Source organism: Callithrix jacchus, chromosome 4 (assembly GCF_049354715.1).
Source record: "Callithrix jacchus isolate 240 chromosome 4, calJac240_pri, whole genome shotgun sequence".
In the NCBI taxonomy this organism is placed as follows: Eukaryota; Metazoa; Chordata; class Mammalia; order Primates; family Cebidae; genus Callithrix; species Callithrix jacchus.
Window position 1 is genome coordinate 65149125 of NC_133505.1, and position 27485 is coordinate 65176609.

Below are 27485 nucleotides of genomic sequence, written 5' to 3' on the forward strand. Positions count from 1 at the left end.
TGCAACCAAGAACTTCCGAGCAAAGCCCCTTACAGGAAACCAGGAGACTAAAACAAATAATAGATTTCAGACCAAGGAACAGAGATAAAAATTTAACGAAAAATTACTAATATCTTTAGAAAGGAGGGAAAATACTGCATCCTTAAATATAAACAGGATGCCATAAAAGCAAAATAGAGTATAAAAAAATGAATTCTCAGAAAAACTAAAATAGGATTATAAAACAGAAAAACTCAGTGAAAGGGTTGGAAGATCAAACTGAGGAATTCACTCCGTAAACAAAAGGAAAAAATTATAGAAAATCAGAAGACAGACAAGCAGAAGGACTTAAACTAATAGAAAATTTTTAAAGTAATAAATTAGAAGAATTGGAGAAAATAATTTTTTTTTGAGACGGAGTCTCGCTCTGTTGCCCAGGCTGGAGTGTAATGGCATGATCTCAGCTCACCGCAACCTTCGCCTCCCAGGTTCAAGCAACTGTCCTGCCTCAACCTCCCGAGCAGCTGGAATTACAGGCACGTGCCACCACACCTGGCTGATTTTTGTATTTTTAGCAGATACAGGGTTTCATCATGTTGGTCAGGCTGGTCTTGAACTCCTGACCTTGTGTTCTGCCTGCCTCGGACTCCCAAAGTGCTAGGATTACAGGTGTGAGCCACCACACCCATCCAGTAAAATCTTTTGATTACCAAAATTAACATAAAGCTCCAGATTAATGGAAAAATCAAGTAGCTAGCACAACGAATGAAAAGAGACCCACTTCATACAAATTTCAGCAATTAGAGACAAAGACAAGACACTAAAACAGTGGCTCACAACTCTGGCTACATCTTAGAATTACCTAGAGAGCTTTTCAGAAATATTTATGTCTGGTCTCCATTCCAGACCAATTACTTCAGAAATTCTCATACCAAGATTTGGCCAAAGTCCCCAGGTAATTCTAAAGTGAGGCAAGGGTTTAGAATCACAATCTTAGAATGTCAAGAAAGAATGGGGAGGGAAAGAGGAGGGAGAATGATCAGTGAGATTTTGTAATAGCAATAGTGAAAGCCCAGAAGACAACAGATCAATCAGTGCTTTCAAAATTCTGAAGGAAAAATTTTTTCCAACCTAGATAGTATCAATTAAGTATAAGAGCATGAATAAAAAATTTTCCAGGACACACAAAATTTCTCTTTCATGTATCTTTCCTCATGGTGCTACTAGAGAAGATTGTGAAAACAAGTTGTAATCCAAGAGGAGACCACAGGATCCAGCAGAGGGATCTCACACAGAAAGAGGCCAATGGCATCCCCAGAGGGATGGTTCCCTATGCCCCAGGGATACAGGGCAACCATACAGAATGAAACAGAATAGCTCACAAGACTCTGTGCAAGTAAGACCAAAAAGATGCAATACCTGATGTGTCTGAATGTTTGGAGAGAAAATTTTAACAACTGGGATATATTTATGATAAGTACATAGAAAACTAAGCAAAGAGGCAAGACAGTTATTAACTACAAAGCACAAACACAGAAAGTCATACAAGAAACACTCATTATTATAATTTACACATGCCACAGCTGCGAATAGCATTCACTAAGTTGCAATAACGTGACAGAGAATAGTGATCTAGAGAAATTAATGTGGTAACTACATTGGGAGGCAGAAAATGCAGAGTATGACCTGTCTAGTGGTAGAAGGGGTGAGAGTGAGCTAAATGCTCTCCTTCCAGAGAGGAAATCTAATAGGGAGGACATAAAACAGAAAATCAAGAAGTAGATCCAAAAATATGTTATCTAGTGATATGATTTAAATATCAAAAGAAACAGCCAACAGTGTGAAATGCTTGTCTCTAGGATGCAAGCAATGGTTGGGAGTGGTGGGGGTGAACGGCTACAGAACCAACTGCAGATTTTCATAATAAACTTTGTAGAATTATTTCACTTTTACACTATGTTCATAAGCAACCTGGTTTAAATTTTAAAAAATTAAATACTCTTATATCTTATAGTAATACAACAAGGAAGGAGAGAGAAAGGGAGGGAGGGGACTATCAGCAGAGTAAATCCTCATCTATTTTAATAGGAATTAACAGCAAATGTCTGCAGTTCACATATTTTCTAAAAAATCACAGTATAAGCATTTCATTTAGAGACACAGAAGTAAAGGCATATCTCATTTTACTGTACTTGGCTTTATCAAGTGGTGGCAGGTGTCTGTAATCCCAGTGAGGCAGAAAAATCGCTTGAACCCAGAGGCAGGAGTTCGGTGAGCCAAGATTGTGCCATTACACTCCAGCCTGGGCAACAAGAGCGAAACTTCGTCTCAAAAAAAAAAAAAAAAAAAAAAAATTCAAATCCAGTGAATACATAAATGATAAGAAACAGCCTTACTGTTGACATGGATAAAGTTTCAGTGGTCTAGACAGACCAAACCAGCCACAATATTCCCTTAATCAAAGCCTAACCCAGAGCAGGGTCCTAACTCTCTTTAATTCTATGGAGGCTAGAGGTGACAAAGCTAAGGAGAAATGTTTGAAGCTAGCAGAGGTAGGTCCATAAGATTCAAGAAAAGAAGACATCTCATAACGTGATTCCAGGTGAAGCAACAATTGCTGATAGAGAAGTTGCAGCAAGTTATTCAGAAAATCTGTCTAAAACCACTGAGGAAGGTAAATCTAAGCAACAGATTATCAATGTGGACAAAGTCTTCTAACAGAAGACTATACAACATAAGCCTCTTTATTGGAGATGCCACATAGGACTTTCATAGTTGGATAGAAGGCAAAGCCTGGCTATAAAGCTTCAAAAAACTGGATGACCCTCTTATTAGGGGCTAATACAGCTGAAGTTGAAGTTGATGCTCATTTGCCATTCTGAAAATAGAAATTTGGGAGGCCAAGGTGGGCAGATCACAAGGTCAAGAGATCGAGATTATCCTAGTCAACATGGTAAACCCCATCTCTACCAAAAATACAAGAAATTAGCTGGGTGTGGTGATGTACCCCTGTTGTCTAAGCTACTCAAGAGGCTGAGGCAGGAGAATGGCCTGAACCCAGGAAGTGGAGGTTGCAGTGAGCTGAGATCGCACCACTGCACTCCAGCCTGACAACTGAGCTAGACTCTGTCTAAAAAAAAAAAAAAAAAAAATTAGGCTAAACTACTCTTCCCAGGCACTATAAATAGAACAACAATGCCTGGATGACAGTTTATCTGTTTACAGAATAATTTATTGACTATTTTAAGCCCACTATTGAGATTGCTCAGAATAAAAGATTTCTTTCAAAAATATTACAATTGACAATGCACCTAGTCACCCAAGAGCTCTGATGGACAGATACAAGAAAATTAATGTTGTTTTCATTCCTAATAGCATAACATCCATTCTGTAGCCCATGGAACAAGGAGTAATTTCAACTTTCAAGTCTTATTATTTAAGAAGTATATTCTGGGCCGGGCACAGTGGCTCATGCCTGTAATCCCAGCACTTTGGGAGGCCGAGGCGGGTGGATCACAAGGTAAGGAATTCGAGACGAGCCTGGCCAAGATGTTGAAACCCCGTCTCTACTAAAAATACAAAAATTAGCTAGGCGTGGTGGCATGCAGCTACTCAGGAGGCTGAGGCAGGAGAATCACTTGAATCTGGGAGGCGGAGGTTGCAGTGAGCCAAGATCACGCCATTGCACTCCAGCCTGGGTGACAGAGTGAGACTCCATCAAAAAAAAGGAAAGGGAAGGGGAAGGGAAAGGGGAAGGGGAAGGGGAAGGGGAAGGGGAGGAAAGGAAGAAGGGAGGGAGGGAGGGAAGGAAGGAAGGAGGGAAGGCAGGCAGGCAAGCAAGAAGGAAAGAAAAAATAGATCTGTAAGGCTGCAGCTGCCATCAACAGTGATTCCTCTGATGGATCTGGGTAAGCCAATTGAAAATATTTTGGAAAGGATTCATCATTCTAGATACCATTAAGAACATTCATGATTTATGGAAGAAAGTCAAAATATCAACCTTAACAGGAGTTTGGAAGAAGCTGACTCCAAACCCCAATGGATGACTTTGAAGGGTTCAGGACTTCAGTTCAGGAAGTATCTGCGGATGTGGTAGTAACAGCAAGAGAATTAGAATTCTAAGCAAAGCATGAAGATGTGACTGAATTGCTGCAATCTCCTGAGCAAATTTGAATGAATGAGGAGCTGCTTCTTTTTTTTTTTTTTTTTTTTAATAAAGGAGGGGGAAGGGAGGGGGAGAGCATGGAGCTGCTTCTTATGGATCAGCAAAGCAAGTGGTTTCTTGAGACAGAATCTACTGCTGGTGAAGACATTGTAAACACTATTGAAATGCCAACAAAGATTCAGAATATTATATAGACTTAGTTGATAAAGCAGCACAAGAGTTTGAGACGATTAACACCAATTTTGAAAGAAGTTCTACTGTGGATAAAATGCTATCAAACAGCATCTCAGGTTGGCTCCAGTGGCTTGCACCTATAATCGTAGCTACTCCAGAAGCTGAGGCAGAAGGACTGCTTGAGTCCAGGAGTTCTGAGCAGTAGTGAGCTATGATTGTGCTACTGCACTTTTGAAAAAAGAAGTCAATTAAAATGGTAAACTTTATAGTTGTCTTATTTTAAGAAATTGCCACAGCTACCTAAATCTTCAGCAACCACCACCCTGATCAGTCAGCAGCCATCAACATCGCGGCAAGACCCTCTACCAGTATGAAAGATTACGGCTCGATGAAGGCTCAGATAAGTTTAGTGCTTTTTTTTTTTTTTTTTTTTTTTTTTTTTTTTTAGAAATAAGGCCTTTTCTGTGTTTTTAAAATTTATTTCTTGTTTTTGAGACAGAGTCTTGCTCTGTCACCTACGCTGGAGTGCAGTGGCACAATCCCTGCTCACTGCAACCTCTGCCTCTTGGGTTCAAGCAATTCTCCTGCCTTGGCCTCCCAAGTAGCTGGGATTACAGGCATATGCCACCATGCCCAGCTAATTTTTGTACTTTCTTAGTAGAGACAGGGTTTCACCATGTTGGCCAGGCTGGTCTCGAACTCCTGACCTCAAGTAATCTGCCTGCCTCCACCTCCCAAAATGCTGGGATTGGCATGAGCCACCGTGCCCAGACAATAAGGTCTTTTTAATTAAGGTGTATATATTGTTCTTTTAGATATAATGCTGTTGCACATGTAATAGACTACAGTATAGTACAAACATAATTTTATATGTATGAAGAATCAAAAAAATTTCTGACTTGACTTATTGCAATACCTGCTTTATTGTGGAGGTCTGGAACTGAACTCACAGTATCTCCAAGGTATGCCTGTAACCACCAGACACACTTAAACATGATTTCAATAGATCATAGGAACTAAGTAGAGAAAGGGAAGAAGAGGAATTGAAACACTTCATTTTCATTATAAATCCTTCTGTTCTGTTTGATTTTGTAATCATGTACATATAGTATAATGTTAACGTTTTTAGAAAAGTATTCAAAGGTTTGTTTTTAACTGGCAACCTACTTTACTTACAATTTTTTTTTTTTTGCATTAACGCTGTTGATATAATTCTAGTTCATTTTCTTAACTGTACATAGTAATAACTGCCCAACTATACAATCATTAACTTATATATTACAGGCCAGGTGTGGTGGCTCACACCTGTAATCCCAGCACTTTGGAAGGCCAAGGTGGGTGGATCATGAGGTCAGGAGTTTGAGACCAGCCTGATCAACATGGAGAAACCACATCTCTACTAAAAATATAAAAAATTAGCCAGGCATGGTGGCACATGCCTGTAATCTCAGCTACTCAGGAGGCTGTGGCAGGAAAATCGCTTGAACCCAAGAGGCAGAGGTTGCAGTGAGCTGAGATCATGCCATTGCACTCCAGCCTGGGCAACAAGAGCAAAACTCCATCTCAAAAAAAAAAACAAAAAAACTTATCTATTATAATATTGATAAACATTCAGGTTATTTTTGAAGTTTCTCTACTAAAAGCAATAGTACAATGAAAAACTCCTATCTCCAATCTCCATGGCACCTCTGATATCTCAGGATGAGAATATCCCCAGCAAAAAGAAGCTACCTTTCTCTAGAATATAAAATTAAGTTTTGTCTTGTAGAAGATTCAAGGAACTCAGCAAGTTTCAAAAAGTTGTAGAGAAGCGTTTTCAAAAGTGTAACAGTTACAATGCCATGGATATAGCAACAACTTGATAAAAAAAACAAAAAACAAATAAAACTCTATCTAAGGCTGGGCATGGTGGCTCACGCCTATAATCCCAGCACTTTAGGAGGCTGAGGAGGGAGGATTGGTTGAGCCCAAAAGTTCGAGAGCAGCCTGGGCAACATGGTGAAACCCCACCTCTACAAAAAAATACAAAAAATTAGCCATGCATGATGGCTCATATCTTTTAGCCCCAGAAACTCAGGAGGCTGAGGTAGGAGGATCACCTGATCCCAGGAAGTCAAAGCTGTAATAAGCCATGATCACACTAATGCACTCCACATTGTCTCAGGGAAAAAAAAAATCCTCCTATCTACTCACACACGTGCAAAATTTTAATCTGTTTGGTTGTCTTCAAACTTTTTATGTTCCCCCAAAGAATTATTAATATTTTCCATGTTTTTAAAACAAAAATTCAAGACTTTATATGGATTTCACCCATTTTTCATTAATACCCTCTTTTTGTTACAATGCATTTAGTTGTCTTATCTCCCCAGTCTCAAAGGCTGTTTTTCACTTACACTCAGGAGATACTTGTTTAAGGACTGTCATTTGTATAAACTTAAGCAAAAACTTTAACTTCTCTGATCCTCAGGTCTGTTTGCTATAGAATGAGGAAATACCACTATCTGAGAATATCTAATAAGATAACAATATGAAAGGGTCTTATAAACTATTTTCATACTGGGAGTATATATTTGCTTAATGTGTATTATTCGCAAGCTAGTCAAGGATCAGAAATGTCTTCTCTTATAAAATGTCCAGAGAGAATTAAAATTATCTTCCCCATCCCCACACCCCACCAAATATACAACTTCATCTTTATATTTACATGGAGAACCCAAAGACTCTTGACATGTTCATAAAGGACTTACATATAGTAAGATGCTTGAGAAGCTCTAAGGAAAAAATCATAATGTAAGACTAAAGAAATGATAATATAAAATTTATTTAATGTTCTAATCTTATTAATAAAAGTCATATAATTCTTTTTTTTTGAGACAGAGTCTTGCTCTGTCACCTAAGCTGGAGTGCAAGGGCATGATCTCAGCTTATTGCAACCTCCACCTCCCAGGTTCAAGCAATTCTCTTGACTCAGCCTCCTGAGTAGCTGGGATTACAGGCACGTGCCACCACACAAAGGTAATTTTTGTATTTTTGGTATAGGAGGGGTTTCGCCATGTTGGCCAGGCTGGTCTTGAATGCCTGATCTCAGGTGATCTGCCCACCTTGGCCTCCCAAAGTGCTGGGATTACAGGCACGAGCCACCACGCTCAGCTGTCCATGTAACAGTTAATAAGGGAGAAATTTAAGCCAATTTCTAATTCCTTAATATCTACTACCATTTCTACTTCTTATTTGTTTTTTCGTTCATCTATTTAATTTTTACATTTTAGAAATAATCTGAAAACAGGCTTGAAAACTGAGCATTATAAAGAGAATGAACGATAACATGGAATTAACAACATGAGCATCCCATTTAAATTTTATAATATATATAAAGAAAAAAGACCAAAAAAATAAAAGAAAAAGAAAAAAGAAAAATAAATAACTTTTATAATATAATTCTATAAACAATAAAAATTACATTCTCTGATATCCATGGACAATGAGCAAAAATTTTCTTAGCTATAAATTTAAGCACCACTTTTCTTAAAACTTAGTGAAAAATTATAAGCCAACCTTTTAAATTTGGTAACAGGAAACTCAGCCAGTAACACTTTAACAAAGTGTAGTATGTAAGATTTTAATAAATATTTTTGTTTGGGCTTTAATGCTACTAGGTTTGTTTGGTTTTTTTTTGTTTTTTTTTTTTTACAAACATCCTAGTAGGATTCAACCACTGAGAATTATATTAAATACTGACTCTTAACTACCAGCTAGATTCTAACAGGACCTCAAGACAAAGACATCTTTTAGGACAAAGCATGAGCTCATGGGAACGTACTAATTTATCTGATATAGCACAGTGCCCTACTTCTTAGTAGCAAGACCTTTCCCTTGCTCTATACACATTACACCCATTGATAATCATGGGAGCCTGACGCAGGAAAGAAGCACCATGTGGCCTCTTGGAAGGGAAAAATTTATGTCTGCTTTTGAATGTTGTTTGCCACCTGGCAGCCAGCCAATCCAATATAAACATCCCCATTCATAAAGCACTGGATAATTCCTTGTCTTCAGTAAATTCCAGTCTTTTGAAAAGGTCAAATTCAATTTGAGAAATGGGAAATCATTATACTTTAAGAAGGCCCAGAACATAGCATACATTAAAAGACAGTACAGTACTGACAAATAATCCAAAATACGTAGCTGAGATAAAAATCTACACAATAACAGCTGCCATTTGGGGGCTGTTTTTAATGTGTTAAGCATTGAGCTAAACGCTTTACATAAATCATCCAATTTGATTCTCGCAAAAATCAGGTAAATGGACATTATCCATATTTTGCAGGTGAGGAAAGTCAATCTTAGAGAGGTTAACTGGCAGAACCAAGATTGTAAAACCCTTGGGCTCCTAAAACACTATAGCATACCTACCATTAACTCTAGAACAAGGGCAACCATATTAGCCAAGTGTTTGGATATAGCCTACTCCTTGGGAAATCACTTTTTAAATTTATGCTGCAATCTTACTTGATACTTTGCTTAGTTTTCTATAGGTAGTGGTTTTTTCTTTCTTAATATCTATAGTAGTGACACTATTGATTAAATACACCCTCAGATTCTTAAGTGTTAAGAAGACTGAAAATATGAAAAAGAAAAATAGGATAACCTTTAACAGAACAAGGTGAGTACAAGCATCTTCCATTTAACCTAACCACCACCATTTTCTTTTGATATAATTATCAAACTTTTCATGCAATCATTTTCTGCACAGTCAGAGGCAGAGCTCCATTTCAGTAAGAAAGATATGAGGAGACACTTTTCCAACTCCCACAACCCCGAATATGAATCTTACAGGCACCAAGCTGGTTAACAAAGTCAACTCCCATCCTGACAGACCAAGAGCTCAAATACTTCAATACTGTGGTGACCCTGACCTTTTACATTATTCTAAGATGCCTTACATTAAAGCTTAAACAATTCCCGAAGAGCCAGTGCCACAGGAATTTCTACAGTTCATGGAAAAATCTGAAAAGCACAGATAACAATTTCTTTGTAACCAAATCTCCAAAAATGGGAATTACAGTGCTAGAAATGAAGGCAGCTTTCCCATCAGATAAATGAAAGCAAAGAACAAAGGTCAAGGGTCATGACATCATTTCACTGAATCTAAAGTCCTCAATACCAAACATGTGACCAAATTCAGTCTTCCAAACTGTTGACAATTTAGCTGGGTATCTTTACTGTGTAAATCTGAATATACTGTTTAAATCATAGATTTCATTTACAAAATCAAACTACCAAGATGCAGGATACACTAAGGTGTGTATATTACATAATTAGTAAAACACCCCAATGGCTCCAACTACAATTAGATTTTTCCCGTAAGGATTGAATGCGTGGTAATCAGACAGATCATCTGTGACTCCACAATCAGAAGGATTTAGACAATTTCCAAATCTGAAAACCAGGTTATTGCAATGACTTTGAAATACAGTTCTAGGAAAATATGTCATTAAATAAGACTAAAAATAAATGCTAAAAAATTTTAAGATAATTATGACCCTAGTTTCACAGAGATAACTGTTTTGATATTATTTAAATTTATTATTGATACTATATACTGATTTAAAGAGAAAGAAATAACATGAAATATTATATTGCTTGCTCCAAGGAAATCTTAATATATCTTAGTCTTTTTTTGACAATTCAAATCTGCTGAAGCTCAATACAGAGTTACCTAAAATTCCACCGCAATAGTACATTTTTTTAAGACCACATCTTAGAAGAGACAATGCTGTAACGACCATATTAAAGCAGTTCCATTAAATACATTTCCACAGAGGAAATGTACATAACTGTATTAAACCAAACTGTAATCCTCCCCAGATCTTGTTAGGGTAAGCCTTTATTCTGTTGATAATAATTATCAGTAATCCCTTACAAACAAGAACACTTCTCACTCATGACTGATTCATAAAAAGTAGAATCAGCGAGTTTTGCTACTGTAGTGTCATTTCAAGCTGAGGCTGCTTAAGTGATTTTGAATTCACTTTACAAGAAGTAAAAGTTATATGCCTTTTAATTCTGAATTCTTTGTTAAATTTCCTTTAGGGCACAAAATTATGACTGTTTTGATTATATAAAGACCATTTCCATATTTTAAATTTCATATTTATTTTTAAACATTTAAATATATACTTATTCTACAAATCATCATTTATTCATTAATATTACTCAGATTATTTCTGTCTTTTAAAACAAGGTCTAAACAACTGACAGAGTTCTTAAGCTAACTTGATACGTAATTCATAAATCATGAACATGATGCAGTTTCTAAGAAAACTGAATCATCTGGGACTGGGGAAACAAATGATGCAGCCAAGAGTTTTGATTTCCTATGTGGCTGTCAGCAAAACAAATACCTTCCTTATGATTGAGTTAGTTTATGTAGAAACAAGGTAAAATACAAGGTCTTTAGAAAATCACATTCACTATTGGAAGACAAAATTTCCATGTTATCTTAAAAAATAAAACAGAACTTACTATTACCCCAAATTTTAAATTAATATCACCATGGAGTCAAAAATACTATCCCAGAACTACTACAGTAGTTATACCAGCTCTTAAGTAAAAACAAGCAGATTCACATTTTGGGGCGGGGGGCGGAACCCTTCAGTATTTCCTAGTTAAGCAGAATGATTAAATAACAAAACAACTGGTTAAACCATCAATTTGGCTAAATTACTTTTATTGAATAAAGCAAGCATGAGATGTCACTCTTCAAAGAACTAGAATAAGCTGCTAACATGTATTATCTACCACGTGCCTACAGGCACAATTCTAAGAGCATAACTCAAATTAATCCTCAAAACAGATAAATATTCCCATTTCGGAGATATGGAAATTGATGGACAGATGAGATACATGCTTTGCCCAGATTTAAACAGTTGGGAAGTGGCATATTTTGTTCTAAAACCAATATCGAATATAATGTAATGATAATTTGATGATTCAGAAAAGAGTAGAATATTTAGTCCCAAATACAGACTCTTTCTGAAGTTAAATCATGACTGTACAAAAATGCAGACACCACATAGACACAGATGTCCCAAATCCCTCCATGAGAAATCGCTTTGATTTCCCTGAAGGACCCTGAGAGTGCTGACTCGAAAACCTCATCAGGACGGGGATAGTGACAAAGTTCTGATTTCAAAACAATGGACTTTCTGAATCCATCTAAGACTAACAGTGTAACAACAATCTGATTTAGTCAATAGCAAATTATTTTCAAATCTCATCTTCTAAAAAATTTTTTTTTTTTTTTTAATTTTTAAAACCAGAATATTTATTGCATGACTAAATCGGTGAAATTCTTAAGATGAACTGGATGCTGCAACAGCTGCCCTCTTGGGTTTAGGTGTTGTTCCTTCACGGAATCCATGCCCGAATCTGCGGTATACAATTTTTAGATGCCTCATTCGACCAGTCCCGGTAGTATTTCGTCTTTTAGCCTTGGCACTCCAGTTATTCTTTCTCTTGCGCTTGGCGGGGTAGCCACATTTGCCGCAAGTCGACTTCTGAAGGTGGTAGGCCTTAGAGCCGCAGCGGCGGCACAACATGTGCATCTTATTACGACGCTTCCCAAACAATGACGTTCCCTTCGTCATCCTGCTTCTGCGACAGGGACCAGAAAGCTAAAAAGTTTTAAATAGAAATCCTGTTTTCTCCCCCACTTTCCCATAAATGAGGAAAAAATTTAAAATACATATTCTGTGTAGCACTTTAAGTTATTTTAATAAACTTAAGTTATGCCCAATCTACAAAATACTCAAGTGGAAAATGGGGTGATTATGAGCTAGCCCAAAACTCTGAAAATTAAACTCATAAACACATAGTAGGAGAGATTCAGACAGTGACAGACAAAAAGTTAGAGCAAACTTTTCCAAGCAATATTGGAAAAATCAAAGGAAGACTGAACTAAATGCAAAGGAAAGCTGTGGCCTAATCAATGGTATTAACATAATCCAAAGGAATAATGTGTAAACAGCTACAGCTGGAGACTGGCCGTGTGGCATAGAGAAAAGACAGCCCCTAGGAGCAAGCGTTTGGCAGTGTTCATCAGCGATGCTGACCATAAAGGGAGCCCTGAGCAGCTGCTACTAACCATCTGATTGTGGGTAAGAATAACTATTTGGCAGACGTGGGTGCAACAGGCCATCATTACTTGATGGTAAAGATGACAATGATGATAATCATAACAACTACTAACTTGGATTGCGCAGTAAACTTTTTGCCAGGCGTAACATTAGGCCTTTAACATACATCAATTCACTTAACCCTTAGACAAAATCAATGAGATATTACCCCTATTTTATAGACAAGGAAGAAGAGGCTCAGAGAAGCTAAGAAACTTGCCCAAGGTCACTTCATAAGTGGCAGAACCATGATTTGAACCCAGAGATGAGTCTATATAATATACCTATAACTGTATATAATATACCTGTAGAGATGGCTGAGAGAAATTTAAAGGAAACCTAAATATATACTTTGTTCACAGATTAAATGACTCAATATTATTACTTGTGAATTTCTCCCCAAATGATTTTTCTTTCTTTTTTTTTTTTTTTTTTTGAGATAGGGTCTTCCCTTGCTCTGTCCCCCAGGCTGGAGTGCAAGTGGCAGAATCTCAGCTCACTGCAACCTCCACTTCCCAGGCTCAAGCAGTTCCCCATCACCTCAGCCTCCCAAATAGCCGGGACTACAGATGAGTGTTTTTTGTAGAGACAGGGTTTTGCCATGTTGTCCAGATTAGTCTTGAACTACTGGGCTCAAGCGATCCACTCACGTTGGCATCCCAAAGTGTTGGGATTACAGGTGTAAGCCACTGCGTCCAGCCTCCCAACTGATCTTTAGACTCGACACAAATATAGTCAAAATCATGGCAAATATTTTTATAGAAACTGATAAAAAAAAAACTGATTTTAAAATTTACATGGAAATATAAAGGAATAGACTGGCCAAAACAATTATGTAAAAGGACAAAACGGGACTCACATTATCTGATTGCAACATTTAAAGCTACCATCATCAAGATGGTGTGGTAATAGCATAAAATTAAACACATGAATCAATGGAACTGAATAGGGTCCAGACAGACCCAGCAATATAAGGTCAACAGATTCTTAACAGAGGTGCCAAGGTAAATCAGTGGAAGAAAGGACAGTCTTTTCAACAAATAGTGCTGGAACAAGTAGACATTCATACATAACTAACATATGTACCTAGCGTCACATACAAAAGTTAATTCAAAACAGAGGATAATCCTAAATGTAAGGGATAAAACCACAAAACTTCTAGAAAAAAATGTAGGTGCATATCTTTATAATCTTGGGTTAGGCAACAACTTCTTAGAGATGACGTCAAAAGTATGAACCACAAAAGAAAAAAACTGGTAAGCTGGACTTCATCCAAACAAAACTTTTTGCTGGTCAAAATACAATCCCTATGCTCCCATTTCCATGCACACTATGGCTTCTCATACAGCTTTTCTAATAGAAAAAAAATGCACTAGTCTTCTATCCAACATGAATGTCCAAACTACCTGGCTGTTGTATTCTTTTCATTATATGTTAATAAACTGAAGTTCCGGTTTACACATCAGGTAACTCGCTGTTTGTTTACCTAGAAAGGGCGAGTCTCCCTGGGCTAAGAACCAGACCCTGAGGTATGATGACTTCATCCAAGTTACACCTCAATGACTTCTGGGCCACATACCCAGGCCCTAATGAAGTCCGGCAACTGTTTGTTATGGTTTCTTGTGAAAAACAGTATTTTGTTAAAAAAAAAATTGACTGAAATTGTCCATGCTGCTACTTTTTTCTCAAAAATACAAAAGTCTATAGGAATAGTTAATATTTGTTATTAAACACTCCAGCAAAAAGTCTGAGAACAAAAAGGGTTCAGAGACATGAATGGTTTGAAATAAAAATGTACCACAGTAATTCATTAAAAAAACCTAATACAGTGGGGAAAAAATGTAAAATTCATGTTTTCTATTCTCATTTTTAAAGTCATGGAGAAGAAAGGGCAAAAAATGATCTACCATTTACTTAACATATTGTGATTATTTCCTAAATGAAAATAATAAAATTATCCACAATTGAGTTAAACCAACATTTCTTTAATAAACTATAGACATAGCTACTTAGGTTCAGCATAAAGTATCATTCTATTTACTAATTGCTATTCAAATTAAATTTGATTTCCCACGACTAGTAAGATGTATTCTACAATTTGTTTTCCTATAGTAAGCTTCAACTGAGAGGTTAAAATACATGAACCAGTGATACTTTTATAATCAGCAGATGGAGCACAAGCTAATAATAGAAATTAGACAACATTTCCTCCCACCTGCTGGTATTCTGTATTTATCAGTCAGTGATAACCAGTAAATTGTGAATAATGGCTAGTGGGCAAATTTGTCGCGTGGGCCTGGTTTAAGTCTGGCTTATACTGGACTGCCTAATGTGAATCCCATAGGGCTGTGCAGACTCCCTAATCACCCATGCTGCCCTCCATGGTCGGCTGCAATGTCAAATCACTCAGCATCTGATGGCAAAGGGAACAGCTGGGAGGCAGGATAGTGTGAGGACTCTCTACACTACCGGCTCACTTCTCCCAAACCTCCCCACCCTCTCTTGAAAGGCACTCATCCCTCTTCTGCCCTACAATTTGCTTCCTGGTACTCTCCTTAAGCTTCCAAGATACTACCACACCCCAAATTCCTTCTCTCTCTCCCACTCTAAAGTCAATCCCCTCAGTCACAAGTATTCAAGGAATGGGCCTGGTATCAGGGAACAATTCTCAGCTGCCCCTCCCTGAGGCATAACTTCTGAATGCTCCAAGCATCTTTTTCTGTTAGGGCATCAGTCAGGGTGCTATCTAGAGTCTCAAGGGGTATACAAAACTTTCGAACACCATCAGCAACCTTATTTCACAATCTAACCATTTGAGTGGTAGCATAAATTAAATTTCATAATGAATACTGCCATCTTACAATGATTATATTTTTATATAGTCAAACATTAGAAACCAAAGAAACTAGAGCCTGCCAGGAGAACTGCTTGAACCCCGGAGGCAGAGGCTGCAGTGAGCCGAGGTCATGTCACTGCACTCTAGCCTGGCGCCTGGTGACAGAGTGAGACTCTGTCTCAGGAAAAAAAAGAAAAAGAAATTAGAGCCTGCAATATACTATCCCTCATAATTCTACTTGAAAGAAAACATGCAAAGCATTAAAATATTTAATAAATCATTGACTGGCGCTTGCACACATTTAATTTAATCTCCCACCTTCCACACAGATCACTGATAAAATCGTAGTAAACATAACTATTCATGATTCACTCTGTGGCAAGATACTCAATAAAGCTTAATTATGCTTATCACCTTGAACTAGGACAAGAAAAGAAACTGATATATTTCAGACAGATTTTCAATCACAAGAGCATAACTTTTAAATAATCTTTCTGCTTCATTTTCTCCTAAGAAATGATACGAACAATTTAAATTTTGATATGCAAATGTTTAGGAATTTTAAATATAGCATTTTTACTTATCAGTATTACTTTACTTTGTTATTTTTGTCTTCTAGTAGCACTAAATGTTTTAGCCTATAAAAAAATAAAAGGATGACAACCTGTACTTTCAGTAAACAGATAAAGAGTACATTTTAGTTATAATGTTAATATATTTATGGGCCAGCTGCAGTGGCTCACACCTGTAATCCCAGCACTTTGGGAGCCCAAGGTAGAAGAATGCTTCAAGCCAGAAGTTTGAGATCAGCCTGGACAAAACAGCAAGACTCAATCTCTACAAAAATTTTAAAAATTAGCCAGGCATGGTGGCAAGTTGCAGCTTCTTGGGAGGCTGAGATGGAGAGATCGCTTGAGTCCAGGAGTTTAAGGCTGCAGTGAGCTATGACTGTGCCACTGCAATCCAGTTTGGGTGACAGAGCATGACACCAATCTCTTAAAAAATATATGTATCAAGCCTGTAATCCCAGCACTTTGGGAGGCCAAGGCATGCAGATCACGAGGTCAGGAGTTCGAGACCAGCCTGATCAACACAGATGAAACCGGGACTCCATTAAAAATACAAAAATTAGCCGGGTGTGGTGGCGTGTGCCTGTTATCCCAGTACTCAGAAGGCTGAGGCAGGAATCACTTGAACCCAGGAAGCAGAGGTTGCAATGAGCTGAGATCGGACCACAGCACTCCAGCCTGGGCAACAGAGCAAGACTCCGTCTCAAAAAAATATGTATGTATTATATTAATATACAACATGCTACCACCCTTCCAGAAATGGTGGCATTTTATAGCAATACACTGAGGCTACGTCAGCTATTCATAACACACCCAACTATAAACATGTTAATTCTAAGGAGTTTCTTGTTCAACCATGTGTAAAAATTTGCATATTCTATGTAAAAAATACATGTTCTTACCTTTTAAGAACCTAATAATTTGCAAATCCCCTTCTGAAATATGTGATCATTCATATAATGTTAAAGCAGTAAGGGACATCAGATGTAACAATGCAAACTACACATCAGATACACTAAATTCCCACCATTCCTACCAAAATTAAAAGGCAAGTGATTTGCTCAAGGTCTCATAGCAAAAAAAAAAAAAAAAAAAAGCAGCATCAGGATAACTCTAGGTATCCTGACTCCAAGTGTGCTTTATTCCTCCTGCTACATCATGTTGTCTTCATTTAAAAAAAAAAAAAATAAATAACCAAGATACAGCCTCCTTTCAGGCTGGAACACCTAAGGTTTCCAAGGAGTTCTGACCAGCAAAAAGCCTGAGAGAAAAAAAGAACAGGAAGCTGGGTATGGTGACTCTTACCTATTATACCAGCACTCTGGGAGGCAGAGGCAGGAGGATCACTTAAGTCCAGGAGTTTAAAACCAGCCTGGGCAACATAGTGAGATCCTCATTTCTACAAAAACTACAAAAATTAGCCAGGTATGGTGGCATGCGCCCATAGTCCCAGCTACTTGGGAGGCTGAGGTGTGAGGATCATTTGAGCCTGGGAGGTCAAGGCTGCAGTGACCTGTGACTGTGCCACTGCACTCCAGCCTGGGCAACAGAGCGAGACCCTGTCTCAAAAATAAATAAATTAATTAAAAGACCAGGTGTGGTGGCTCACATCTGTAATCCTCACACTTTGGGAGGCCGAGGCGGGTGGATTACCTAAGTTCAGGAGTTCAAGACCAGGCTGGCCAACATGTTGAAACCCCAGATCCCCATTTCTACAAAAACTACAAAATTAGCCAGCTACTTGGGAGGCTGAGGTAGAAGAACTGCTTGAACCCAGGAGGCAGAAGTTGCAGTGAGCTGAGATCATACCACTGCACTCCAGCCTGGGTGACAGAGTGAGACTTGTCTCAAAAACAACAACAACAAAAGGTAGGATGGGGAGCATGTTCCCAGCCCCAAACTGAGGGATGAAGCAGGAGGTACTAGGCCCCTGACAGTGGAGAAAAGAATAAGCCAGGAAAGTCTCTTGGCTGACACCAGGGAGGGATCCAGAGAAAAGCCAGGTCCTCTCCCCATGCTACCAGAAGGAAGTGTGCCATGGATCCAGCTCTGGACTTTCTGAATGGAATGAAGTAAAACCACGGGATGCTAAATTGTCATCAATATTATGCCTTGGTTTCCTAACAGAACATGTTAAGGAAATATGCTAACATGAAGTCTATTTAAGTCCATTTAAAAAGAAACTCTGAAGCAAATCCATTTTTGTAAATTGGATACTGTCTTTCATTTAAAATGGAGAAGAAAAAGCCAAATCTTAAAGTTAACTACCAGCTGATGATGCAACTGTGTCAGCCTTATTTTCCCACTTGCCTTGTAAGCACATGGTGTCCTGCCAAAGGTCTTTCTCATTTTCACCAGCCACAATCTGATATATCAATGTCAAGGTCACATTGAAAACAAGAGAAAGCACTCATTTTTTTTTTACTAAAAGATAATGTGATTAGAAATATAAGTTCCTTGATAAGACAAAAGCAGGCCAGGCACAGTGGCTCACACCTGTAATCCCAGCACTTTGGGAGACCGAGGCGGGTGGATCACTTGAGGTCAGGTGTTTGAGACCAGCCTGGCCAATGTGGTGAAACCTCATCTCTACAATAAATAAATAAATAAATGCCAGGCATGGTGGGGCATACCTGTAATACCTATAGTCCCAGCTACTCAGGAGGCTGAGGAACAAGAATTGCTTGAACCCAGACGGGGAAAGTTGCAGTGAGCCCAGATGGCACCACTGCACTCCAGCCTGGGTGACAGAAAGAGACTCTATCTCAAAAAGAAAGAAAGGAAAAAAAAGAAGCAAATATTCTATGGTAACTGATATAAATCTAACGAAAATTCTTCACAGTTCTATAATGTGGGTATCATGTCTTTTAAACAGCTTACTTAGTTTTATATTAGGCTTTTCTTGTTGTTTGTTTGAAACTGAAATTACTCCCTTAAAAATAAACTCAAATGATTTTCTAGCTGCTTAAAAAGACAGTAGCTAAAGAAATGTCTTAATCAGGTCATAACTAATTCTAATAAAGATGAAAATTTACTAATAAATTTAAAATAAAAATTTTCAGAAAAAAACATCTAAAAATAGTAACCCTGAAACATAAACTGTATTCTACAGGAAGAAAAAACCACCCAAGGTAAATCTTATATGGGGTAAAATATTTCGAATGAGAGATCAAAACTACTATAAATCAGCTTTTAATATTCTGAAAGATTTGTGCTAAATGAAGCAGACAAATGTTTTAAATGTGGGACATTATTAAAAATCTCAAATTCTGCCATAAAACACTGAAATGAAATAGTCTTGAGTATCAAACCTCAGAATATGTTTTTACATATTACATATTACAAACCCTAGATGTAAATATTCTCATTTAATTTAAAATGTTCACTTACAAAGCAAATATTTTTTAAAATTCTATTTTAACATATTCAATTCTCATGTTATTTAAGAAATACAAATTTGCCTAAAGAAACTATAAAGAAATATAAAAATATTTGAGTTCTTTTATCTACCAACAGTTACTCTTTTTCAATACAAATAAAACAAGTATAAATAAAAAAACTAGTTTCCTACTACTCGAAAAATAATTAAAATACAAATTTGAGATGCACTTTTCAGAAAAACATTCTTTTAAGCCAGCCCACTTTCAGAAAAACAGTTCTTAATGCTATAAGAAAGGCAGGGGAAATGAAAATTCAAAAATCAAATGAAGTTTTTGTGGTTGGTAATATTTTACTGTTTGCTTTTACAGGTCTATTTTTTCTGTGGAAATTTTTCTAATCTATTATACTAGAGTTTCATTATGATGCTGTTCTTTGGGATCCAAGATTATATGCCCCAAGAGATTAAAACTTCAATCATTAAGAACCTTGTAGGTTTAAAACAGACCTATCTTATTTTAAGCATGACAAAAAAAAAAAGTTACCAGGTAGTCAAATAAAATAAAAATTTGCAACTTTCATTACTCATGTAAAGAGATTCCTAAGTCTACACATGCTTTTTGTTATCAGTAACTTAAAAATACACTGATTCTTAAAGAGAAAATAAAAACAAGAATGCAGCAATTGTGATGTTCTCAACATTCAAACAGAATTATACATTATTTCTGTTACATTTATTATACAAACCAATATAGGTTCACATGATGAAGACATATTTCTATATTATTTCATTTTTAAAATAAAAAATGTATGTATATGGAAAATGAGCAAAGAAAACAAACTATTTCACTTCATTAAATTTTACTTTACTATTACACAAGGTATTTTTGTATGACATATGATGCTACTGCTCACTAAATAAATAAAAAGCAAAAGCACTCTTTGATCAAAATCCTTCCACAAATGGAAGGACTGAGAGAATGACAGAATGCTTCTATTTGGGGATGTCGCTGCCTTAAAAATTAGCAGAGACTGTCCTGGTGACAGAAATAGCACCTGCCACAAACAGTCCTGCAGAGGAGGATTTAACCTCCTAATAAGTCTATGGCAGACCAGAGAAAACAGTTAATTTGAAGCATCTCTTTTTTTTCACCCTGTTCACAATGTGGCAGTTTCCTTCAACAGCATTTGTCACAGCAAGTTACAGCTGTGCCTTCAGCAAAGAAAAGCTTAATTGCACCACACAACGGAACTATTAAAAGCGAACCCTGAAAAATGAAAATGAACTCCCTACTCTTAAGATGTTTGGCAGAAGACTCCAAAGGTAACTCTAGAGGTGTATTTGGTCCAAAATAACTAACGATATCTTTAAAGTTTAATTGCTGAATCAAAATGTTATTGAACTAAAAGAGTTAGAGGCAAAATATACACTGAAAGCTTTTATCCGTTTATTCAGTGGTACTCCCACCATGTTTGAAAAATGATTTGAAGTCACTCACAAAATTACAGCAAGATAAATTAGAGGCAGGACGGTGGCAGAGACAGCACAGTGTAGTTAAGCCCTGAGGGGGCAAAGACTGCAGAGCCACACAGCCGAGGTTAGAATCACGGTTCTGCCACTCACTATAATCCCCTGGTGTGGTCCTGGGCAAGTCACTCAGCCTCTCTGTGCATCCATTTCCTCATCCATAGAATAAAAACTATAATGCTTACTTCATGGAGTTACTATGCAGATTAATTTAACATATGTAAAGCATTTAGAAGAGTATCTGGCAAGCAGAAAGCCTGAAAGAGAAAAGTATAGAGGAGAATAGGGTATAAAAGAAAATCGAGCTATAAATAAGGTCAATGCACACAGCCTCCTATAATGTGCAGTATATACAAAAGACTTTTCTTTTCATAGTTGCCTGTCACACAAAGGTATACAAACACAAATTTTAAATTTGAGGCATTTATAACCACTCCATTTTTCTAGGCCAGGACAGCTTTAGTCTATCATGACCACACTGAGCAAATTAATTAGGCACCTTCTTTATCTGGCTTGAGTTTGTCACCTTTTTCCAAAAAGGACTATGACCAATTCAAGCAATTTTTAAATCACAGAAGGACTCCGCTTTTAGAACTGGGTGAAAGGTCTGTGCACATGCCCTTTAAAGATGATCCCAATAATGAGATACCTCTGAAGCCCAAGTCCCAGCACCTCTGCCTCCCCTAAGTTCAGAGCTTGAGCCATTTCAGAGGACACCAGGAGTGTAGCAACTAAGGTTAAACTAGAAGAGCTGACCCTGTAAGATTATAAAATATTGTAAATATCTGGTTTCCCACTCTAATTGAAATATTTTAGCCAATAATGACCCAATCAATAGCAACTATACTAAATGAAAAACACTGCAACACTATTAAATAAAATGTGTTTCTACTATTAGCAACTATTAAATATTTGCTAGCATCTAAATAGACATTAGATGCTATTAAATATTTGCTAGCATCTAAATAGACATTAGATGCTATTAAATATTTGCTAGCATCTAAATAGACATTAGATGCTATTAAATATTTGCTAGCATCTAAATAGACATTAGGCATTCAGAACACAAAGATGACTTCATACAATTTGGGTATTTGATAACAAAATGATGAAAGATCACGGTCTCATGCCCTGACTCTGAAAAAAATTAAGATTGAGTAATTTATTCTGCTTTTCTTTCTTCCTCCATTCTCCATGAGATTTTAGGGTTCTAGCAATAAATGTCTGTTCTAGCAATAAATGCCTCATCTCTGAGATTTGCTCAAAGGGGCAACTAACTCGAGGGTAGAAAAATAAATACCCTGAAGGGGGTACTCCCTCAACTCATTAATATCACAATCTCTCCCCTAAAACTGCCTGCTGACTTAATTCCAATTTTATATCCCCCTTTAATGAAGTCAGTTCAGTAACAGGAGGTAAATCTAAAGTCACAGGGCTTAATAAGCTGACGAAAATTTAAGAACCTTGGCAAGCTGCTTACCTGGTATTTTTATTTTTAGCTTCCTGTAAAGCCAAACTAATGCAAAAAGAAGTTCAATACTCTTTGAGGAGAATAGTGAGATCTGTTTATAGCCCCTTTAATATATCCTGTTTTGCACAAAGAATAGGCTTCATCCACTTCATGCAGATTCAGCCAATAAAGAGATTTAGCAGAGCACCCAAAGCTGTCATGTGTAAGCACACTTATCTTTGTCCCTAGTGTATTATTATAGGCCTATGGTTCAATTGCATAGCAACAACACTCTTCTGTAATTGCTCTGGTTGCTCATTATAAGCATCCTGGCAGTTTATTAAGAAGCCTTATCTATTAAATAAACAGCACCAAAGGAATCCCCTATCATGTGCAGGACTGAGGTGATGGTAGTTAGCAGGAGATACTCAACAAGCCTCAGAGTTTGCACTCTGGTTAGTCTATGTTTCCTTTAATTTTAAATTTCCTATGTTCACAAATATATTCTAAGTACAAGGAGACAGCTATTTTAAATAGGCTGAATTTTTTTTTTTTTTTTTGCTTCTTCTACGCTCTTCAGAATCTTCCTACCATATACAAGTACAGCTTGGTAGCAATAATGTTCATATTTAATTTTAAAATTCTCTGCTACTAAGGATCTTTGTAGTCCCTGCTAGATTATAATTTCACAATGTTCTAAAAACCAAGTACAAATGCAGCCTTTGTGAGACCCTGGTCAGAGAACTCACCCAGAGGAATGCCCAGACTCTTGAACCATGGAAGTAGTGAGATAATAAACAGGTGTAGTTTGAAGCCATTTAAACACATGCACGCATGTGTGTGCTCACACACACACACACACAAATTTTTTTTAATGTGGGGAAGAGAGAACTAAAAATAGTTATAAAATAAATTAACAAGGACCATTACTTTTCATTCTGGCATGCCCCTTTCTAATGATAGCCTTTCTTCAGATAACCTTATTGATCTAATATTATAATTTTCTTAAATGAGTAAGAATAGAAAGTTCAATTAATAAAAGCAACTTCATGACTTAAATCAACTAAGAAAATAATATAGCCTTTCTAAAAGAATCTAAGGGCCATATGACTTTATCTTACTTTTCAGATGAAGAAGACAAAAGATGTTCTTTATATATGCAGGTTGGATGTTGGGAAAGCAATTTATGAAAATAAGACTTCTGATGGGATACTTCTGAAGGGAAAAAAATGTTTTGTTTTGCTTCAATAGCCTTAGCATTTTATTACAAAACTCTATGGCAAAATGTCAAGTCATATTTCCTTTGAGTATTCCCTCCCTTTTTATTCAAAACAGTATAATTAGCCAAACTTGTCATTCTTCATTTTTGATGAAATAATACTTTTATGTGTTAAAGGAAACCATGATGATTTTTATAAAGGTTGCAGACACCATCTCTGGTCTGCATTATGATAAACTAATACAGGAAAAGTTGTGCTACCTGGTATTTTACCTTAAAGTTCTAAAATTTTCTGTGGCAAGTGGCGTAACAGTTCCCCAAAGATGTTCATATCCTAATCTTAGAACCTTTGAATACACTCCCCTACGTGGCAAATGGGACCCTGCAAATACAATTAAGCTAAGGATCTTGAGATGGGGGCACTATCCTGGATTATCCAAGTGGACTCAATGTAATCACAAGGGTTACCAACAGAGGGAACTGGGGAATCAGAGTGACAGAAGATGGCACAATGAAGCAGTGGTGGAAGTGACATGGCCATGAGCCAAGGAATGAAGCCCGTCTGAAAAGGCAAGGAAATGAATATCCCCGTACAACTTCCAGAAAGAACACAATTTTGCTGATAACTGTAAGGTCCATTTTGAACTAATGACCTCCAAAACTGTAAGATAATACATGTGTTTTTTCAGCTACTAAGTTTGTGATTATTTGTTATACCAACAAAGGAAACTAATATAATTTCCTTCTGGGGAAAAATGCCAGTTTTTTTTAAAAACAAGGGCCACTGCTATCATGAAGGGAAGGAGGGAAAGCAGGAGGAAACTGAGGTTCGGAAGGAAAGGTTTCTGCCTCCTGGAGGCTCAGCAAAGGAAACAGGAGTATTTATAACATGGGTAAAGCACAGCGCTTGTATCTTTTATAACAGATTGATCTGTGATGGCATGAGAAGTCATAAGACAGACCAAATGGGGCAACAATCATCAACCATTACAATAGAAAACACCCCTTTTACTCTATCTCATGCTCCATCCTTCATAGCTCCAATGATTTGAAGAGTGTGTCATCTCCCAAATGGACTAAACATAATATATAATAATTGATTTTCCTTTTTAATTAGTACAAGACATACTGCATTGTCAGATATATGCTGATCAACATAAAACTCAGAGTAAGTTAATATAACTTCAGACAAAAACAGAACTTATATTTCTGGCCAACTTTATTTGAGATGTTTCCAAAATACAGAAAAGGGTTCTGACCCCAAAGGTTTCAAAGTACTCTGATATGTAACCAATGTCTTCAAGCAATATGATTCCTTTTAGTGGACTGCATATTTTCCATAGGAACTCGTTCCCTATCACACCCATCAAGTGCTCTTTCCAAACTGCTGAATAAGAAAGCTTTTACTTTGATGAATAATACATGTATACATTTAGCACTGGGTCTGACCCTGGGTCATCATTCCATTAATGTTTGTCCATTTTTCCCACCTTTATCCTTATTGACTTTTCCATCTTCAGAAAAAAAGTACTACAGCAAGATCCTGCTTATCTATACCAAGGAAGACAAGTCTAGTAATGCAACTAAAACACATCTTTCCAACCAATTCAGAAATTTCTAATTCCTAATCTCCAACAAAAATACTGTTTTTAATATATTTTATTATGTCTCAAAATAATTCACAACATCCATCAGAAGTATATTTGAGCGGCCAGGTGCAGTGGCTCACACCTGTAATCCTAGCACTTTGGGAGGCCGAGGTGGGTGGATCACCTGAGGTCAGGAGTTCAAGACCAGCCTGGCCATAATGGTGAAACCCCACTTTAAAAAAAAAAAAGAAAGAAAGAAAGAAATATATTTGAGCTCTCACATGGCTAAAACATCTCTACCAGAGAGGAGAAAGAGATGGCAAACTGGGAAAAGCCACAAACGAAAAACATTAGTCTCTAAATTCTGGGTACAGGGTACACTTCTTCAACAAGGTTTGTAGATAAAACAGCTCAATGCATTAAAACATCACTATTTGGAATTTAAAGGTTCTAGAAATGACACAAAAATTTTTCATAATTTCAGGAGCTCTCTTAAGTTTAAGAATATCCATTTTACTTAGTGAAATTATACTAAATGGCATACACTCATTCTTAATTAAGAAAAAAATAATTTAGTAGGCCTCTTCATCCTTGTTTGAACTTGGGGGTTTTAATAACAAAATGTCTCTAACCATATAATCAGAAACACTTTCTTTAAAAATTCAATTATTTAAAAGCAACATTAGAAAATAGCTTAGTATAAGCAAAAGGACAAAAAAACTTTATAAATGCTTTACTAAAATGTATAAAAAATTAACAGGTACTAAACGTCACTTATAGAGCCCTGCTATGTGTCAGGCACTCTGCAAGGGTTGGGTTAATATTGCAATGAACAAAATGGACACTGTCCTTGCCTTCAATGTTTACTGGCCATTGTTAGTTCTTCTCTTATGAACTGCCTATTGAAGTCTCTGCTCTGTTCTTCTACTGAAGAGACAATAGCTTTTCTTGTTGATTTATATAAGCATTCATATATTAAGGATAGTAACATTTTGTCATAAATAAAATTCAAATAAAATGCAAACAATTATTGAAGCAAGTCATAAAATAATTCTGAAGCATGAGTAATTTACTTAAAATGTATCATAGCTGCTACTGCCTCACATTCAAGAATATCTGTAACCTCAACAGGCAGAATGGCAAGGTGGTTAAGACCACAGGCTCTAGAAACAGATGGCTTGGTTTAGAATCCCAACTCTGCCACTTTCAAACTGTAACCTCGGACAAGTTATTTAACTACTATGTGATTCAATTTTAGCAACTGCAAAATAAGGATACTTAGGTACCTACTCCAAGTCATTACTTTGAGGATGACATAATTCACAGAAAACACTTACACTATGCTTGGCCGGCACCATACATGCTCTGTTAAGTGTTACCTGTTTTCAGTAGTATGCCAGAGCAAACTCAGAACAACTGGAGAGTGGATTGTTGACTTTTTAGAATTGTGTTAGCCAATTGTTAAACAAAGCCATCATTAAAAATTAAATTACAGGCCGGGCGCGGTGGCTCAAGCCTGTAATCCCAGCACTTTGGGAGGCCGAGGCAGGTGGATCACGAGGTCGGCAGATCGAGACCAACCTGGTCAACATGGTGAAACCCCGTCTCTACTTAAAATTACAAAAAATTAGCTGGGCACAGTGGCGTGTGCCTGTAATCCCAGCTACTCAGGAGGTTGAGGCAGGAGAATTGCCTGAACCCAGGGGGCGGAGGTTGCAGTGAGCCGAGATTGCGCCATTGCACTCCAGCCTGGGTAACAAGAGCAAAACTCCGTCTCAAAAAAAAAAAAAAAAAAAAATTAAATTACATAAGCCTTCAATTAAATAAATTACACCAACAACAAAGATAATAAATATTCAAACTCATCACTTACTAATTTCTTTATTACATTTATGATTATCTTTGCTTGAGTTTATTTACATCTAGTCCATCCATACAGTGGAAATACTATATGATATAGATATGCTATTGCAGATATCTTCCCAACTCTGCAATCAGTGACATCAACTTGGTTATTTGAAATCAGCCATAAATTATTCACACCAGGAAATGAACAAGTAATATAAATCAAGACTTTTTTTCCTGGATAGCTAGTTGCCAAATACTTACCAGTACATTATTGCCTATTATTATAGTGGTTATTACAACAAATTATCTGTAATTTGTTTTACTTTTAGTTTCTTTTACACAGTTAAAAAAAAAAAAAAGGTGGGGACAGGTTTCAAATCTAAATTTCAGTTATCTTTACTTCTTCTTCCTATATGGAAACTATATATGGACTGCCAAACTGAGATTCCCTTTCAAAATGTGTCCCTATAGAACCATATACCTTTGTCTATAATTACACCACACAGTGGCCTTGCCTTTTCCCAACTTTCAAGGCCCAACAGATTCAGTATTCTTTTTAAATAACAAGGCGAA

At 36.9% G+C, this 27485-nt stretch overlaps 2 protein-coding genes across 46 annotated transcripts in view; both read right to left on the minus strand.

The window, feature by feature from the left end:
• The window catches only part of DST (dystonin), a 505428-nt gene that overhangs the window by 330702 nt on the left and 147241 nt on the right, over positions 1-27485 (minus strand). The gene's annotated exons all lie outside the window — the stretch shown is intronic.
• Positions 11496-11995, minus strand: LOC108591209 (large ribosomal subunit protein eL37-like). Its single transcript, XM_035295988.3, has one exon. It carries the CDS (start codon positions 11965-11967, stop codon positions 11674-11676), a length of 294 nt encoding a protein of 97 aa, XP_035151879.1. The 5' UTR covers positions 11968-11995; the 3' UTR covers positions 11496-11673.